The following is a 20,051-nucleotide window of genomic DNA, read 5'->3' on the forward strand; positions in this document are numbered from 1 at the left end:
TGAAATTCCCAATAATTTTGATGTGTCACATGACCCGCTTCCCATTGAAAAAAAAACAAAAATTGGATCCAAAATGGCCAACTTCAAAATGGCCACTATGGTCACCACCCATCTTGAAACGTTTTCCCCCTCCCATATACTAATGTGCCACAAACAGGAAGTTAATATCACCAACCATTCCCATTTTATTAAGGTGTATCCATATAAATGGCCCACTCTGTATAATCATTTAGAGGGTCATATTTTATAATGTGATATTTGATTTTCCTGAAAAAACAAAAAACAAAAAACCTTGCACAAGTATGTCAACTTGAAATCAAAGTGGACAAAAGCAACCTTTATTATTGATGGCACCTATTGGCATAAACTTATTCAACATGTTTATGTAGGTTTAAGTTAGATGACGTGATGGGATTATGCAGGTATTACGTAGACTTATGAATATGTCCATAGAGTAAAGCATTACTAAAATCAGATTGTGAGATTCTTACCAGGCCTCACCAGTGCATTACCTTACTGCATTCTCTTTGACTGATACAAAAGATACTGACTGAAAATATCGTTTCCACAGTGATGGGAGAGCAATTAATCCAGATTTTTAAAAAAAAATCTTGCAAACTATCTGCAAAACATCTGTTTTACAAATCTTGCAGACAAGGAAGCCCTTGATGCAGTGCAGAGTATTGCAAGAGCCAAGGTTTAATGCCATTGTCCTCTGCAGACACAGGTGCTGCTGACTGTGTTTCTCTTTAAAGGTCCCTTGGGATAATTATGCATAGTGGAGTCCTTGTAGTCTAGACAAAACTTTGGGGTTATTTTTAGGGCTAACTTTTATCTAACTCCAAAGACAAAATGCATCAGTGTTAAAGTACTATTTTATTAATTTCAGTTATCCAATTCTCAACGGAACATTTATTCTGATGTATTCTGAAGCATTCATAATGTGTGTTTCAGAATGTACACTACAAATATACTTCAAGGGACACCTCAGTTGTAAAATGCAGACAGGGTAGATCTTAATCTGGTCGCTAGTTTAGCTTCATGAAGTCTCCTCATGTGGGGAATTACACTGTAAAAGTATCTCCTGAATGAAATGTGTGTGTGTGTGTGTGAGAATGAGAATGAGATAGAAGGGAGAGGGTAATTTTGGCTTTTTGGTCTCTGGGGATTACAGGTACTGTGCAACTGATATTCCCAATCCTCAGTGCTGCAGTTGCAACCTTGTACAGGATGATGAATGAGCAATAGATTAATATTGAAATGCAACTCTTTTTCTGGCTCAGATAGCACAATGGCTTGTGTCCTCCAGAGTAGCCAGCTGCAACACTGTTGAACTTTGTCATTTTTTACAATAAAAAGCTTCATTTTACTGTTTAGCTTGGGCCATATACTAAAAAAACTACTGAAATATTATATAAATTGTATGGAGGGTGATGTCTGTGTATGGAGGAGGAATATCTTTGCAATGTGAGTACATGGTATTAAGACTAGTTGTGTCAAAGCAGCTTTACAGAGAGGTATACAGGCAGTGTGTATGCATGCACAGAGAGATGCATTTGGAACACCTAACTTGTGCTTTCCTCTGTTCTGTTTCTTTTTACATTTTACACACAGCAAAATGTCAAAATAAAGTCAAAGTAAACAGATATTGTAAAGCAACTCTCGGTTTGTGATTGTCATAAGAAGTTACGGTTTCTGTAGGATGGTAATTGTGTACATGCATATTTATTTGCATAATTATATAGCTTGATGCTCTGAGTACAAATGTCTTTATGTCTGTTAGGTTGACCACACCTGATGTACTCTATTAAAAGCAGAGGTTCTTAAATGGGGACTTAAATTCGGGACTTATATGCAGAACATTTGGTGGCACAGTGGCGCAGCAAGTAGTGTTGCTGTCACACAGCTCCAGGGTCCTGGGGTAGTGGGTCTGAGCCCTGCTCCGGGTGACTGTGAGGAGGTTTGTGTCTTCTCCCCGTGTCTGTATGGGTTTCCTCCGGGTGCTCCAGTTTCCTCCCATGGTCCAAAAAAACACACATTGGTAGGTGAACTGTCTACCTATTTGTAAGTTTGTGTCGCTTTGCACCCAGACCCACCATGACACAGAACTGGATAAGTGGTTACGGACAATGAATGAACGAATGCAGAACATTTCTATTTAACAATCTATTATTTTATGTGGACGTCCTTTAAACATTAGAAAGGTTCTTTGAACTTGCTCATCTCATTTGCAAACCTAGTTCTACATCTACCTTTAAAGACAAAAGATAACATTCTATAAGACAAATGTTTCTTATTTGGGCCAAAAAAAATTAAAGTAAAGAAAGTTTCTTTCCCTATGTGAAGCTCTAATGGTTTGGCATAGGATATTTTACATCATATCTTGTGTATAATTAAAAAATAATTATTTTGGCAGTTATCTGCTACACTCTTCCAATTACTGTAAAGATCCAACTAAAAAATGAACACTGACCACACAGTATCTGAGTGGTGAACCATTCTCAGCACAGTACTGATTACAGCACAACAGAGGCGTGGCAGTGTGTGCTCCTATATCCAGCCAGCAGTGATCCTGTGGTCAGACAGTGACCATTACAAAATGGCAAGAGCAGTGGTTTGCAAAACATTCCTTAGGGGCCACTGGACATCCTTGCATAATCCCTGTGTGTTGGCAGTTGAGACTGAGCAACACTGTGGACATCAGAGGGGCCCTGTGGACTGATTTAAGGACCACTGAGTAACTCAAATTGTGCATTGGAAAAAGAGGAGCTGAAAGGCAGTACTGTTATACTTACTGCAGATGGTATGTAAGAGTCTATGAAATCTAATTCCATCCATATGCAGGGGTTTGGGAGCTCCCCATGTAAAACTAATCACATCCCAGTAAAAAAAACTTAATTCCACATTTCATATGCTGTCCATCCTTGAAGCCAGTTAAACAGTCCTAGTATGTTTCCTTTGTAATAAAACATGAAACAATATGCATTAAACCGATTTAGAGAAGCATATTTATAAAAAATGTATAAGAATATATCTCAGTAATGATAAAATAATATCAACTGGCCCATTTCTACCTACATAGCGGGTGCAGCTGTGAAAGTGGCCAGTTGCATTAGGACTAAGTGTGTTATAAACTAGCAGCTTGGTGTAGAAATGCTAGAATGGGAATCCATTGTCCAGCAAGCAGCATTGCAATAGCCAATTCCAAAGCTAAATTGCAATCCTCTCAAGGGACTCTGGAGAAAACGTTAGAGGCAAAATGTGGAACCTTTCATGCTAACCCCTTTTGTTGAGGTTATCAGTGGTTAGAAAAGCAATGCTAAAGACTCCTTGACAAGAGTGATGATTAAGTAACCAAGGGTAATTATTGGAAATAAGCCTTTTTTTTCAAAGGCTCAATTTTTCTGCCTGTTCAGGATTGTTAAAGCTCTTGTGTGGGATTCTCCAGTCGTGCGTTTCGAGCACCTATTGCAGGCTCTGTGTTATTTTTGTGTAGTTGTAAACCGTTTCCATACAAATTAAAAGTAATCAAGTTTTTGATTTTTGGGTTTTTTGTTTTTTTTCAATTGGATCAGCACCTGCGTGTAGTTCCCCAGACCTCCACCCACAAACCACCCCCCGCTTCTTTCACCCACAGCTTCTGCCCGGCTAATCTGTAATCCAGTTACAATCAAAATCTGACACGCTTTGCAAATCATCTCAAACACCGCAGCGGGATGCAATCTGTATCTAAGTGCCTCTCTCTCTCTCTCTCTCTCTCTCTCTCTTTTTAACACACACACACACACACACACACACACGGCATACTGCCTTCCAGTCTCCCTCTTGTTCTTTCCTTTTCTTGTCATTTTGCTTCTAATACTGTGCACACAACAAAAAGAGCAGATGTCCTGTTGTCCTAGTTGACCGTCATTGTTCTTTGTCTTTGTATATGCAGTCAGCAGCAGCATAGGCTACTCTATTGTGTCATTAATATTAGTAGTTGTGTCATACTAAAGTTTTTATTTTTTCAGTTTTTACAAGGGTTACTAAGGACAATGGTGTTTCATGAATTCGGGTCCATGCAGCAAATGTTGTTGTTGCTGTTCTGTTTACTGATAAATTTTTTTCACTAATGGGCCACAGTATAATCATCAAATTAGGAATGACTAAAACAAACTTTTTTGGTTTGTTTACCAGTATTAACAGATGAAAACAATGGCTTTCTCATTGTTTGTACTCAGCGGCTGATAAATTACTACATGTCATATGTCAGCTGTATACTGTGTGTTTCTGTGTGTGTGTGTGTGTGTATTTGTAAATCTGTTTTTATTATAAAGGCCTTTTTATTTATAAAATGTTGGCTTAATATTGTATGAAAAGTGGGCTAGCTACAGTCTGGCACAAGTTGCAGCTCACTGAGCCTGAAACAAGGACCTGGGAGTTCATATTGATCGCATTAGTCTCAAGAGTGCTTCTCAAGAAATCTGTTCACACTCTTTCTCTGACCAGTGGCATATGATGTTGATCAGTTTTTACTGTGAATGACCAAAGACTAACTTTCAATCTCAATTTCAGCACAAAGAAGGAGGAAGACGGTGACTGGGATGCGACGCAAAGGGATGCTTCCTCCCTTCTTTGTCCCTTTTCTCTGCTACACATCTTTCCCTTCATTGTAATCCTGTAACCATGATTATGCATCTCCTCCGTATTTTTCCCTCCTCTTTCTTGCCCTGACTGAAGAGTAAAGAGTAGGTTCCATGCTATCTTCCTCCCTATAAATGCATACAAATTCAGTATTTCATATTTTTCAATATTTTATGATTGCAGTTTTCATAAGCACTTGCTCATAATAAGACAATATTGACAATTACAGCTAGGCAGGGCATTTATTTTTGTGGTTTTTCTCTCAAAAGTAATATATTAACCTAAATTATCTACATTTAATAGTCTCTGCTAACTGACCTATCCATGCTAAGCCTGCAAATCCAGGCAACTGTGCTTTTTTTAAAAGTAATTATTGTTCAGCTCTAAAAGCTTGATGAAATAAAATTGCATGTGTAATTTCAGGGATAAACCTTTTCCTGGTAGGCTAAAATGTTTTGCTAGCTAGCTAAGTTTTGTCTGATTTGTCTGATTATTGATGAAGCAGAAAGCAACATGTTATTAGGCTTTAGTATATCCAATTTAGCATCAGAAGCTATTAAAAAAACTTCTTATAACAGCATGGATAGGTAAATTCTTCTTCAACATAAACAACATTTAGTATACAAGACAAATATAGAGGTTTCAGAAATTACTGGACAAAATGCCATAAACATCAGCCTTCCTCACAAACTGGGCAGCCATAACAAGTCCAGAAATTTCTGAACACCTAAAATGGAGAAGTAGGAAGTAAGCTGGAACACTCAATTTTAGTCATTCAGACAGGCCCAGTCCCTACTTTCACCCTCTTTTGACCCTCTAACCTGTTAAGATTTAATGGCCCTCCTGTTTTTATGTCGTGTGTCCTTTTTAGGCCCACGCTGTTCACCGCTGGCTAATCGATCAGGACAATAGTGTGAGCTCTGAGCTGCCGGATGGCCAGGGAGTGTGGCACTATGATGAAACAGTAAATATCTGCAACACGTACATCTATTTTTCTCCTTTTTTCTCTATATATTTCTCTATCAACACATATCTCTATGCCCCATTGTGTATCTGTCTCTAGATACGCTTTTGTCGTTGTTAGTGTTCTTTTGTTGTGGGTTTTTTTAATGTGCACTTTTTTTTTGCTTTTGTACAGTTTCTGTACGTAGCTGTGGTTTTCTTTAAAAGTTCATTGTTGCTGTTGTGCTAGTTGGCTGGCTGATTTTACTAACAGTAGATGTGGTCATAGTTTCAAGCCAGACAATTTGTTTTCTTGCCATTTCGTCAGTTTCACTTGGTGGTATTTATGGAACAAATTCAGTTGTCTGATTTTGTTGCGGCTTCAGTTTTGGTTTTCGTGACGTGAGTGTGTTTTGGTTTCATTTTTATTAATTTCAGATTTAAAAGAAGTGTACTCACAGCATTAACAAAAAGAGTCCACGGGCAAAATAGTATGCTTAACCATAATAGATTAGCTTTGCATTCTTATTTATACAAAAGATCTGAAATAAATAGCATTGTGTAATGAATGTTCATAATGAGTCAAGTTAGGGTAACTACACACACTGACCTATTTTTCCTGTGGGTTCTTCATAACTCAAATGTGCTGCCCTCTAATTACACTGACATATTATAATGTTGTTTTGTGAGAATACATTTGATTCTAAACACTAGTGCATGCACTGATGTTTGTTGTTCATCCACTATCCACATTCTTTTGTGTTGTGTTGTGCATAGAGTGAGCTGAATCTGAGTGGTGAGTGGGGTTCAGTTTAATTTGATGTTCCTCTTTGGTGTTTCATTGTGTTGTGATTCTGTCACTATGTGTTTTCATTCCATATTGTGAGTGTGCGTGTTTGTTGTGTCTGTTTCATGTGTGTTTTGGTGTTGACCTTATGTCTTCACTTTGAATTTGACTTTGTTGTGTCTTGTCAGTGAACAACTCTGGTAAGTGTGGAATTTTCGCATTTAGGATGTTTTTACAATAGGGGAAGTGTGTTATTGCATTTTTATCCTTATCTTAATGATAGAAGCGGCAATAATAAATTAAATTTTACTAGGTAATATTCATGTAAATAGTTTTCAACTTTTGACCACTTGCATATTTGGTCTCTGAAGCTAAGAGGGTAATATAACTAATACATAATGGATACATAGATTTGTTATCATAGTGCAAATCACATGGATGTGTTCATCACATATTCGATTGAAAACTTTATGGCATATTTGTGGGTTATAAAACTGGAGGATGGACAAAATTCAGGCTTCAGCATAGCTGATATTTATGTTTGGCTTTTTTTTTATTTAAAAACTTCATATCGTAGTATCAGAAACCACATTATCGAGATTCTTTTTTTAAATTAGTGGTTACTGTGTAATTATATTTATAGTGATCGTATAATATATTACTTTACATCTACATTATCCACGAAGCTTCAGCACAAAACGTACTGAAGAAACACACTTTGGACACATTGCTCTCGACTTATTAAGTACATTTGTCCTAATGAAACGTTTAAATGTAAGGTGTAGCTTTTTGGATGAGTCAGTGGCGCTCATCAAAGATGGATATGATTAAATCTGATCGTTAAATGAGCACATGCTATTTTTTCACCAATGGTTTTGATTATCTTTGGCATAACTTTGACCAAATTTATATCTGTGAATCAAATGCTTAATTTCCAGTTAAATAATCAAATGATGATGATGATGATGATTATTATTATTATTATCACCAGATTTTATTTCTAGTCATCATTGTTTTACAGTATAAAGTGTGCTCAAATTGGGGAGGAGTGCATTTACTGCTTATATTCAGTCTCCGCCTATGAGCACATCTTCATAGGCTCACAACCCTCTGAATTCCAACTTTTCATTGTCTCACTATCTACAATATCTTTTGCTTGATTTCACACACTAAAACTGATTCACTAACTGCACTCAAATCTCTGCTTGTTTACATGTCATGCAGTAGTTTCATGAATCAGACGATGATTTTTGTTTTTTACGTCATTACGGTCAAGGTAAAATCTGTACTCATTATTATGCAACTTTGATGAATAATGGCTTTTTTTTACTTCAAAGAACTCATTAAAGGCCTGTCAAAATACACTCATCCATGAATATCACATTAGAAACATTCAGCAACATTCAGGGGTCACAGGTTTTGTAGCAACCAAGTTTACTATCCAGTCATTTACATGCATTGAGCAAGGAAAAAGTGATTCTCAGTTGTAGAGCATAAAGTGCATATGTCTGTATCTTCATAAGAGACGTAAAGTATATCCAAGTTCTTAGATATCTGCTTTTTATTCTGTGATTCCTGTCATTTTTCTCTAGGTGTGGTGTTGCCTTCCTTTCGGAAGGAAATAAATATGTATATAATCTCAGGGGCTATATGTCATTTAGTTCCCTTTTTTTTAAAGTTCAACTTTTGAGATAGAGCATCCTAAAGTTTAGATCAGAAATGTTTACTGGCGCAAAGTCATGGAACACATTTTAGGAGAAGGTTTTTTTTTGTTTTTTTTTTAAGGACCCATTGTTGTAAATGAGAATAATTTAGGAAATGTAAGAGTGAATTTTGTATTCGGTCATAAGAATTTATTAAGATCAATAATTATTGCTGTTGTGTTTTGTCCTAGTTACATATAATACCGATAAGCAATAACATTAAAATGATGTCCTTGTCCATTAGCTTCACTTACCATAGGTGCACTTTGTTGTGCATGTGTTGATCTGCATTCTTTGTTAGCCCACTTTCATCCTGTTCTCCAGTTCTTAGGACCTCCAAAGGACCCTCAGAGCACAGGTATGATTTGGGTAGTGACACTGACATGTTGATGTGTTAGTGTGTGTGTTGTGCTGGTACACAGCAAATTCACCAGTGTTAAATCAACACTATTAGTGTTAAATTAACACTGAGAGTGTTGACAAGTTTACATTTTTACATTAATGGTGTTGATTTAACACTGGTGGACCAGACACAGCAGTGCTGCTGGAGTTTTTAACTCTGACAGAAAAAAATACATTTTTGGTCCAACTTATCAATTAATTTTTGGACACAGGAGCTCATGCTCTGTTGCTGCACAGTTGCCCTCTAGTCCTTCATCAGTGGACACAGAATGCTTTTGGTTGGATAGTTTTGGTTGGTGTTCTATTCTTTGTTTAGTAGAAACACTGATGGTTTTAAAAACTCCAGTAGCACTGCTGTATCTGACCAGACCAACACACACTAACAGACCACCACCACAGCAATGTCAATGCAGTACTGTGAATTATCTGGCACCGAAATCACACCTGCTCTGTGGTAGTCAATTGGGGGTCAACACCACTAAGGAACTGGGCAAAAGGGGGCAAACAAAGTAAAGCAACAGAGAAACTGCAGTCTGTAAATGTAGAGCGACTAAAGTGCTCCTAGGTGATAAGTACAGCTGATATGGTAGGTAGGTATATTGGTGTGATTATATTATTATGGTATATTATAAATAATTAAAAAAAAAGTTAGGATACAGTTAAGATACAACAAGAAATATTTGATCTCAACAAGTGTGTAGCAGCAGAGTACTAGAGTTACAAGGTCCTTGATTTAGGGCTATTACATAGCTTGCTTGTATGTTAAAAATCATTCTGTTAGCTAAACATAGGCAAAATAAAACTGGACTTGTATTTTTTATTCAACAACGGAGTGCCCATGAGGAAAGGCAAGGACAAGCCCATGTCACAGCACTTCCTCAATAATTTGTGCCCCTTAGTACACTCCAAACTTAAATTTAATTCAAATAAATTATAACAACTCAATTAAACACAAAGCATAATGGGGTTATTCTCCTGAAGGTGCATGAACTCAGTGGAATCTGCACAATCAAGTTTTACAACACCCAAAATGCTTGAATGAGTCCCTCCCTTTAACCAGAGATCATTACTACTAACAAGTTAACACTAACCACTTAGCAGTTTATACAGTAAATCAAATCAAATCAAATTTTTTTACATGTGAAAATATTAAACATTTTACACACTGAACACAGATGGAAACAGATGCAAATAAATTACATTCAGATTGAAGCAAATTTAGCCCTCCCAATGCACTGTGCAGTATAATAATATTACCTTACATACATCACAAATATTTAAAATATGCTTTAATGAGGCAAAAATGTACTTTTCTTTATTTTTGCACAATGCTCATTTTTTGATTAAGCTATAAAATGTTAAATATTATACACTTTATCATCTGCAAGGTAATAAAGCCCCTGAGCACCGGGCAGTCTCCAGTCATTCCCAGAACAGTAGAATTTGAAACTGCAGCAAAGAAGAACAAACTGCTAATATCCTTAATGTCAAAAGAAACTTTGGACCACCAATGTCAACAAATATATACTCATATGCTGTATAATATGTTAATAAACGGACTAGTAAAATGGTGTAATTCTAGGAAGTCCAATTTACACAAATCTAGTTTAAAGTCAAATTTTTTTTGTGTTACATACTGTACGTATGCAGTTGGTATTAAAAGAACACTTCTTCTACAATCAGGTTGTCTGTGACAATATATTTATTTACTTTTATATCACCTAAATCTGTGCAGGTGGACAACAGAAAAACTGCACAGATGTCCACTGGAGGTTTGCTTACAACAAGGAAATTCATTTCTCAGCAAATATACATGGGAAACATCAGACAGTTTATCTTATTATCAAATTAATTTTAGTACTTTGCAGACATCTGGTGCATAGTGGCCTTTACAAGCATTCATATAAATAGAGTCCAATGCACTTGGTTTCTAGAAATAAATCTCTAGGCAGATGTAGCTAGAGTAGCATCCATCCATCCATCCATTATCCACCGCTTATCCGGATCCGGGTCGCGGGGGAAGCAGTCGGAGCAAAGAAACCCAGACCTCCCTCTCCCCAGCCACCGACGCCAGCTCCTCCGGGGGTATACCGAGGCGTTCCCAGGCCAGTCGAGACATATAGTCTCTCCAGCGTGTTCTTGGTCTGCCCCGGGGCCTCCTCCCCGTTGGACATGCCCGGAACACCTCTCCAGGAAGGCGTCCAGGAGGCATCCGAACCAGATGCCCTAACCATCTCAACTGGCTCCTCTCGACGTGGAGGAGCAGCGGCTCCACTCCGAGTCTCTCCCGGATGTCCGAGCTCCTAACCCTGTCTCTAAGGGAGAGTCCAGACATCCTGCGGAGAAAACTCATTTCAGCCGCTTGTACCCGCGATCTCGTTCTTTCGGTCACTACCCAAAGCTCGTGACCATAGGTGAGGGTTGGGACGTAGATTGACCGGTAAATCGAGAGCTTTGCTTTTCTGCTCAGCTCTTTCTTCACCACAACGGACCGGTACAGAGCCCGCATTACTGCTGACGCTGCACCGATCCGCCTGTCAATCTCACGCTCCATCTTTCCCTCACTCGTGAACAAGACCCCGAGGTATTTAAACTCCTCCACTTGAGGCAGGATCTCACTTCCAACCTGGAGAGAGCACTCCACCCTTTTCCGACTGAGTACCATGGACTCGGACTTGGAGGTACTGATCCTCATCCCTACCGCTTCACACTCGGCTGCAAACTGGTCCAGCAAGAGCTGGAGGTCCCGGCTCGATGAAGCCAACAAGACCACATCATCTGCAAAAAGCAGACATGGGATCCTGAGACCACCAAACCGGACACCCTCCGCCACTTGGCTACGCCGAGAAATTCTGTCCATAAAAATTGTGAACAGAACCGGTGACAACGGGCAGCCCTGACGGAGTCCAACTCCGACTGGAAACCAGTCGGACTTACTGCCAGCCATACGAACCAGACTCCTGCTCTGTTTGTACAGGGACTGGATAGCTCGTAACAAAGAGCCCAGTACCCCATACTCCCTGAGCACCCCCCACAGAATACCCCGAGGGACACGGTCGAATGCCTTCTCCAGATCCACAAAACACATGTAGACTGGTTGAGCAAACTCCCATGCACCCTCCAGGATCCTAGCGAGGGTAAAGAGCTGGTCCTGTGTTCCACGACCGGGGCGGAATCCGCATTGTTCCTCCTGGATCCGAGGTTCAACTATCGGTCGGACTCTCTTCTCCAGTACCCCCGCATAGACCTTACCGGGGAGGCTGAGGAGTGTGATCCCCCTATAGTTGGAACACACCCTCCGATCCCCCTTTTTAAAAAGGGGAACCACCACCCCAGTCTGCCAGTCCAGAGGCACTGCCCCCGATGTCCACGCGATGTTGCAAAGACGTGTCAACCAGGACAGCCCCACAACATCCAGAGCCTTGAGGAACCCGGGGTGAACCTCATCCACCCCCGGGGCCCTACCACCAAGGAGTTTCCCTACCACCTTGGCCACTTCAGCCCCAGTGATAGACGAGCCCCCCCCGGGGTCCCCAAGCTCTGCTTCCTCTGCGGAAGACGTGCCGGTGGGATTGAGAAGATCCTCGAAGTATTCCTTCCACCGTCTGGTGACGTCCCCAGTCGAGGTCAACAGTTCCCCACCCCCACCATATACAGTGTTGGTGGAAAACTGCTTTCCCCTCCTGAGTCGCCTGACGGTTTGCCAGAAACTTCTTGGAGCCGACCGAAAGTCGTTTTCCATGTTCTCACCGAACTCCTCCCACACCCGAGTTTTTGCCTCAGCGACTGCCGAGGCTGCGAGCCGCTTGGCTCCTCGGTATCTGTCGGCTGCCTCCGGAGTCCCCTGAGCCAACCAGGCTCGATAGGACTCTTTCTTCAGCTTGACAGCCCCCCTCACCCGGGGTGTCCACCACCGAGTGCGGGGATTGCCACCCCGACAGGCACCGACAACCTTGCAGCCACAGCTCCGTTCAGCCGCCTCAACAATGGAGGTCCGGAACATGGCCCACTCGGACTCAATGTTACCAGCCTCCCCCGGGATGCAGTCGAAGCTCTGCCGGATGTGGGAGTTGAAGATCTTTCTGACAGGTTCCTCTGCCAAACGTTCCCAGCAAACCCTCAACACACGTTTGGGCCTGCCAGGTCTGTCCGGCATCCTCCCCCGCCATCTGATCCAACACACCACAAGGTAGTGATCAGTTGACAGCTCAGCGCCTCTCTTCACCCGAGTGTCCAGAACATATGGCCGCAGGTCAGATGATACGACTATAAAATCGATCATCGAAATGCGGCCTAGGGTGTCCTGATGCCAGGTGTACTTGTGGACACCCTTATGTTCGAACATGGTGTTCGTAATGGACAAACTGTGACGAGCACAGAAATCCAATAACTGAACACCACTCGGGTTCAGATCAGCGGGGCCGTTCCTCCCAATCACGCCCCTCCAGGTCTCACTGTCATTACCTACGTGAGCATTGAAGTCCCCCAGCAGAACAATGGAGTCCCCAGAATGAGTGTTCTCCAGCACTCCCTCTAGGGTCCCCAAGAAGGCATGGTACTCTGAACTGCTGTTCGGTGCATAAGCACAAACAACAGTCAGAGCCCTTTCCCCAACCCGAAGGCGCAGGGAAATTACCCTCTCGTCCACTGGGGTAAACCCCAACGTACAGGCGCTAAGCCGGGGGGCTATGAGTAAGCCCACACCTGCCTTACGCCTCTCACCCTGGGCAACTCCAGAGTGAAAGAGCATCCAGCCCCTCTCGAGGAGATTGGTTCCAGAGCCCATACTGTGTGTCGAGGTGAGCCCAACTATATCTAGTCGGTACCTCTCAACCTCGCGCACCAGCTCAGGCTCTTTTCCCACCAGAGAGGTTACGTTCCATGTTCCAAAAGCCAGTTTCAGTAACCGAGGATCGGAACGCCAGGGCCCCCGACCCCGACCACCACCCGATCCACAATGCACCAGACCCGGATTACTACCTCTCCCACAGGTGGTGGGCCCATGGGAGAGTGGACCCATGTATCCCCTTCGGGCTAAGCCCGGCCGGACTCCATAGGTGAAAGTCCGGCCACCAGGCGCTCGCCAAGGAGCCCCTCCCCCAGGCCTGGCTCCAGGGTGAGGCCCCGGTAACCCTGCTCCGGGCAAGGGAGGCTGTGTCCTCGTTGTCTTTTTCATCTGTGTCTTTATGGATCACTCTTTGTCTGGCCCATCACCTAGGACCAATTTGCCTTGGGAGACCCTACCAGGGGCTATTGCCCCCGACAACATAGCTCCTAGGCTCACGCAGACACGCAAACCCCTCCACCACGTTAAGGTGGTGATCCAAGGAGGAGTAGCATTGGGTACAATAAAGACATTTTTAATTATTTTAAAAACAATTTAATTGGAGTAGAAACAGCAGCTCTAAAAACTAGATACATGAGTAACTAATAGAACTCAAGTGGAACGGCTTAAGGTCAACATGAACCGTGGGCCATTTTAATTCCTTAACATGATATATGTCCAAGGGAAACGATGCATTTGGGTTGGATATGGGTATGACATGGTTTAATTCATTTAGCTGACATGATCACACATCAGAAGGTGTTTTACAGGAAGAAAAATGTCCTTGATTAAAGATTAAGAAGTTGACAATGAAAAATAATGAAATTAACAATAAAATCGATGAGTACCTGCGTATGAATATAAAAATATATCAACACATACTTGAGGGAACTAAAACACATATCATTAGTTTACCTAAGTATATCTACATGAGTGATTTAAAATACTACTCTGAAGTCTCTATTGAAATGCTTGTGGGTTAAAACCACAGAAACCAGGATCCAGTTTAACAGATTAAACAAACATTGCAATAGTTTCTAGCTTCTGATACAGTAAAATTAGTCTTGTAGGCATTACTACTTAAATGACCACAATTCTCCAATTGCCAACACGCCATCTAGACTTTAGTCAAAGACCAAAAATAGTTCCAGTGCGTGTGTGTGTGCAAAACATAGTTGTTATTCAAAATTCAAACTTTCTTCCACATTTTTGTTGTTTTATTATTAGAAATATCATTTTATTTAACAAATATAACCTAAAAGTTAAGTCGTTTGAAAATGAAAAGAGAAAAGAATTTATTTGTCACTGCATTCATCATGAGTTCCATCAAGGAAAAAGCACTGGCAAAGCACAGATTTGTTTTGCTCTTGGGGATAATATTGTGTCCAAAAATATGTTTAGATGATTTGAATATTGAGATTTTGATGTTAGCATTTGTGAACGTAGTGTATTAATAGTTGTCTTTTAATGAGTTGCCATAAAATTACAAAAGAGAACGTTTGATTTTTTAAAATTACAATTATGTTATACCAAATACTAGTACAAAAACATATTTGTACACCTAATGTATTCATGTGTATAAATAAAATGAAGGACATTATGAAAAGATATTAAAATATCAACTGATATTCAGTGTAAAATGCAAGTTAAAATGTCATGGCGCAAAATAGTGGCTAGATTTCTATGTATAACTGGACATATCTGGACATTAACCTGGACTTCTGAACATTTGGAGATAAATGCTTAAAATAGTTCTGTCGAAAGGAAAACTAAATAAAACTGTATTTGAATTACAGAGAAAAGCACCCATACATAATCTAAATACATAAATTATCCCATTGGAACCAGAAAGTTCTTGACATTTTGGACTTTAGAAAACAAACTGGTTTCAAAGTCAAACTCTATTAGCTCAATATCTCAAAACCACACAGAATTTAGACAGAACTGTATTTTCAATGGAGCAAAATTTAAAGCAGAATAAATATGTCATAGATGTAAGATGTCATAAAAGATGTAATCACAAGACTTAAATCAATTCTGACATTTTTTCCTCCCTCATCTTTGTTGCTTAAGGGTGTAGAATTAGCATGGATGGAGGTGACGTGTCCCCATCAATATCTAGTGATTATTGAATTGTACCCACCAATAATTTAATCCCCTCCAAAAAAAAATTAAAAATCTGTCAACGTCTCATTAAACTGAAAGTACAGAAATGGTTAAATCACGTTCTCTACTTGAGTCCTACCTCCCCTTAACACATAAAGCCAATGTGATTGGCTTTTTTGTAGATAAGAGTGCAAGACAAAGAACCCACAAATATTTCCCCATAAATGTACTTGCCTTAATATACTAAAAGGCTTTGAAAATAAACAAAGGAAAGGAAGGGTTAAAAAGGGTGTTTTGAAGTGCCATGTTGCAGCAGACCTCACGTGGATGGCCCACACCACGGAAGCGCTTGCTGCACACGCTACACTGCACATACGGGCCACTAGGAGGTGCTCTGCAATACAGGCTGGGTTAAGTTCCATTGCTTTAAAAGACTAGAAATCAGTTTCAGAATTTTCTCATAAATATTCCTCATTTATGGTATTTTTCATTTTCAAGTTAAGTTAAATTCAGTTTATTTATTTATTTATAGAGCTGTTTTCCATCTAGTTTTTTCCCACATTCCCGGTCCTAGTCCCAAGTGAGCATCGCTCAGGCAACAGTGGACCGAAAAACTCCCTCAGAGCATCAGGAAGAAACCACAAAAAAACAAGACTCAAAAGGGAAACCCATCCTCCTCTTAGTGACACAAGAATTAAACAATAGCAATATATAAACAAAGTGTAGTGTATAAGCATAGACCAGTATGAGAGTGTTAAGCACAGTGAGAGGCATGTGAACACTCCAGCACCTGCAGATATCTTCTTTGTGTTTCATGGTACATAGCTAAAAGTGAAAAAAAAAATCTCCTAATGCTTTAAAAGTGTTTTAGCGGTTTACTGCATCTATTTCCACTTACTCCTTCACCACTCACCTGCAGCTTCAAAACTCTCAGGTTGCCTCCTTAGGTTTATGAAGCAAGAAATCCTGACTGTTTGAAGTCATCAGCTAGAAAACACCACAGTTTAAAAGAAAATTCATGATTTCACACATGATACTTCCACACATGAAAAATTCCTCTTTATCCATTGCAAAGAAATGTGTTGATTGCTTTGTAAGGCAATAAGTCTTAATTAGCATATGCCAATCAGTCTGAGCCCATCATATCTAATCAGATTGAGACACTCTTGGATGGCTACAGTGATGTCATTTGATATGGCCCCCAGAATATTATTATATATATTTTTAGATATATTTTCTCTTATTAATAAATAGAAATTCTATATATATATATTTTTGTGTGTTTTTATATAATGCGAAACATAGAAATGTGTTTATATTTTGTTATTGTGTGACTGCACCACTAATAGAGTCACTTAATATAAAATGGGACTGGAAATATTTATTTATTAAGTTACATCAAATAAAATCCCATTGAGGTTACTTCAAAAGCTAGCCGACAGTTAAAGTGTAGCAGGTATATATGTCATAAAGTAATAATATACATGACTATTGACTCCCAGTAGTCACCAACAGCGTTGCATATGTATACCAGTTATGAGCTAATTGCAAAAATGGACCATAACATTTGGTTACACACAGACAATGGGAGTTTGAGAGGTATGACTATTTTTTTAAGTCATGGCAATATGCTTCATATATACTGGCCATTTATTATTGCAAACAGTTTAAAAGCATACACCTCTATATCTCTCTGAATACTAGTGATTTGTGTAAATGAAATACTAGCTTTGCATTACTTTTTACCCCTCGGTCCACAAACATTACACTTTGGCCACCCCCAAGTCATCAAAAATCCACAAAAATGCAGGATGTTTAAAGGCTCAGAAGCATCTGGTAGTACTGCTGAGTGGAAGGCAAAAATGTCTTAGCTACTGTCATGATTAATTGGTCATGAAGGCTTTGGGCATATTTAGTGTCTCCATTTTCTACATTAGCCCTGTGAAGGACTGGCGCCCCCTCCAGGGTGTATTCCCGCCTTGCGCCCAGTGATTCCAGGTGAGCTCTGGACCCACCGCGACCCTGAATTGGATAAGCGGTTACAGATAATGAATGAATGAATGAATTTTCTACATTATATTTAACCCTCAAACTATTTGTAATCAAGTTATTGGGAAAGAAATCCTTACTGGCTCTGTTATCAAAATCATTGTGATGCTCTGCAGTCCTGAGCCTTGGGTAGCAATGACAGAGGCTCCATTCCCATTACTACAGTCTCTATTCTTGCTACTCTGGACTCAGCACCGCAGAAACTGCTGTATGTAACTTTTGGAGGTGGGTAAGTAACAACACCCCCTCCTCTTGATTTCAGGACAGTAGAGTAATATTGAATTACACTCTGCAACTGTTGGGAAGTCCAGGAGCAAGTATTCCAACATCTTACCTTGTGTTTCTTTAATGAAACTGAATTACATAAACAATTTTTTTAATTTATTTTTTTTTATAAAATGAGTAAATAAATCAGCTATAAAATAGCTTTTATATTGTCAGTCCAAAAATGACTGAACATCAGTCCTAAATATGAAAGGGGCTTAGTTTCCTCCTAAGATGTTCCTCATTCAGTTTGAGGTGACTCATGACTCATTGTATGCTCTACAGTGGAAATGAATGGAATCGCCATGGCGATTTGCAGCTTTTTTTTTACCAGTGACTTCTACTGGCCTTCCATGACCTTCATCATGACTGCTTCTGAAGCTTCCCTTACTAAAATGTCTCCCCTTTTGATTTCTTCATGGATACACTGTTATTCTTCCCGCTGTCTAGCCTCTCTGAGCTGTGCTCCTCCACTCTCCTCTCATCTAAAACACGTTTACTTGGGTGCATGCCTTTGGCAGGGATGTGCTTTTCCCAGCGTTGGCCAGGAGAGGAGAAAGCAAGGGGGCCTTTTCAGCCAGGGAGTGACGGATCTTTTATTAAAAGAGGCTGGGCCCCCTCATACACACACACACACACACACAGACGCACACATGCACACCCACACTCACACGCACCCGCCCTATCCTTGTCTGGCCCTTTGTCATCAGCCTTGGTACGGCTGAAGCCCCCCACCAAATCACCCCCCCTGCTGTGAGCTTTGTCACTGTAAGTCCTAGTGCCGACTGAAAGCGTGCAGAATCCTCAAAACACACACACACACATAAATACACACACACACACACACACTACTTTCCCATTTTTTTTCCCACAGACACTTTCTCCATGGCATTCAGAGTAAGTCCTTTGCTTGTCAGAATGCATAGAGTAGGGCTGTGGAGACTTTAGGAGACATTAGGGAACAGGCAACAGAGAGAGACAGAAAAGACAAATAGATAGAGTGAGAAAGTGAGAGAGTGAGAGGAGGAATGAGAGAAGAAGAGTAAAGCAGGCGTCGTAAGCCATTATCATGGTTTGGGTGAAAAATGTGTTTGTGTTGATACACACAGCATTCCGCTAGAGATAAACTCTTTGGCCTCATCACCCCCTACCCCACCCACCTGCCTCCTTACAAGTGCTGCTTACTCAAGTGTGTGTGAGTGGGTGTGTGTGTGTTGGGGGGACCTACAGCCCTGCACTCAGTCCCTTGCACCCAAAAAGTCAGTGTATCACAGCAACGGGACGAGAAAGAAGCAAAGCAGCAGAGGGAGAGAGAGTTGCAGAGAGGAGGCAGGTGAACAGGCATGCCATCCAAGATGGTTACTTGGGGAGTGAGTAAAAAATTATTTTTCTGTTTTAACCTTATTAGTAGTTAATTTGGCACATTTAGCCATGGCGACATAAAATGGAGGCAAGTCCAATAAAAGGATTCAAAAGAGGCCTTTTGAAAGCTGTAAAGTATATATTTTAGAAATACTCAATAACCATTCTAAACCTTTTAGGGGATATACAGTTACAAGTAAAATATTTAATACATATAATACAAGCATTACATTCTGCGGAGATGCTTTAAACTTTAAAGTTTAAATTACACATCTCAATTACTAAAACTATTCCATTAAAAGGATCTTTAGGGAAGTAAAAGTAGGTGGTAACGGATGTAAACTTAATGGCAACACAGATGGTTATGTAAAGTAAAATAGAGTATGTGCATTTTATACACTCCTGTAATATGTAAATCAACATTACATATGTACAACATCGAATGGGGAACAATAAGACAAACCAACACTGTCTAAAGAAATACCTGTTTCACAAAAATATTAACTTTACAGGAGAAGGAATAAACCTATGTAACTTCAGTAGTTAAGTCAATGTAAAAAAATTAATTTTGGAGCATTTTAATTGGTCCATTCATCATGAGACTTGTGTGTGAATGACAGCTGCTGTGTGACAACAAAGTAGATACAGGTTTTAATTTGAACAGCAACAATATACAACAATATACAATGACAAGGAGAGACCCACAACAGTGCAAATAAAGCAGGTCATAAAAGCATAAATCACAGAGAAAAACACATGTGTAAAATAGGGCCAAATGATTTATTCCCCTGATTAGGTCTTTTGAACTACATTTATTGGAAGTTACAAGCCGATAAATTCTCTTTAAGTCTTAAATGAATGTCTCTCTCTTCTAATTATCCTTTCAATGAAAATCCATCTCTTCTGTCTATTTACAGTTACATTAAAGCCTTCTCCTTCTTCTTCCAGCATGTTTAATTCCCATGTCAAGATTAAAGAACCAAAA

General features: G+C 40.1%; 1 protein-coding gene across 1 annotated transcript in view; it reads left to right on the forward strand.

The window, feature by feature from the left end:
* Positions 1 to 20,051, forward strand: part of LOC136676464 (ankyrin-1-like) — a 159,809-nt gene that overhangs the window by 58,643 nt on the left and 81,115 nt on the right. The window contains exon 2 of the mRNA XM_066653513.1: positions 5,498 to 5,590. Within this exon, the coding sequence (XP_066509610.1) occupies positions 5,498 to 5,590 (93 nt within the window). The remainder of the gene's footprint in view (positions 1 to 5,497; positions 5,591 to 20,051) is intronic.

The sequence above is a fragment of the Hoplias malabaricus genome, chromosome X2 (genome assembly GCF_029633855.1).
Source record: "Hoplias malabaricus isolate fHopMal1 chromosome X2, fHopMal1.hap1, whole genome shotgun sequence".
NCBI classification, from domain to species: Eukaryota; Metazoa; Chordata; class Actinopteri; order Characiformes; family Erythrinidae; genus Hoplias; species Hoplias malabaricus.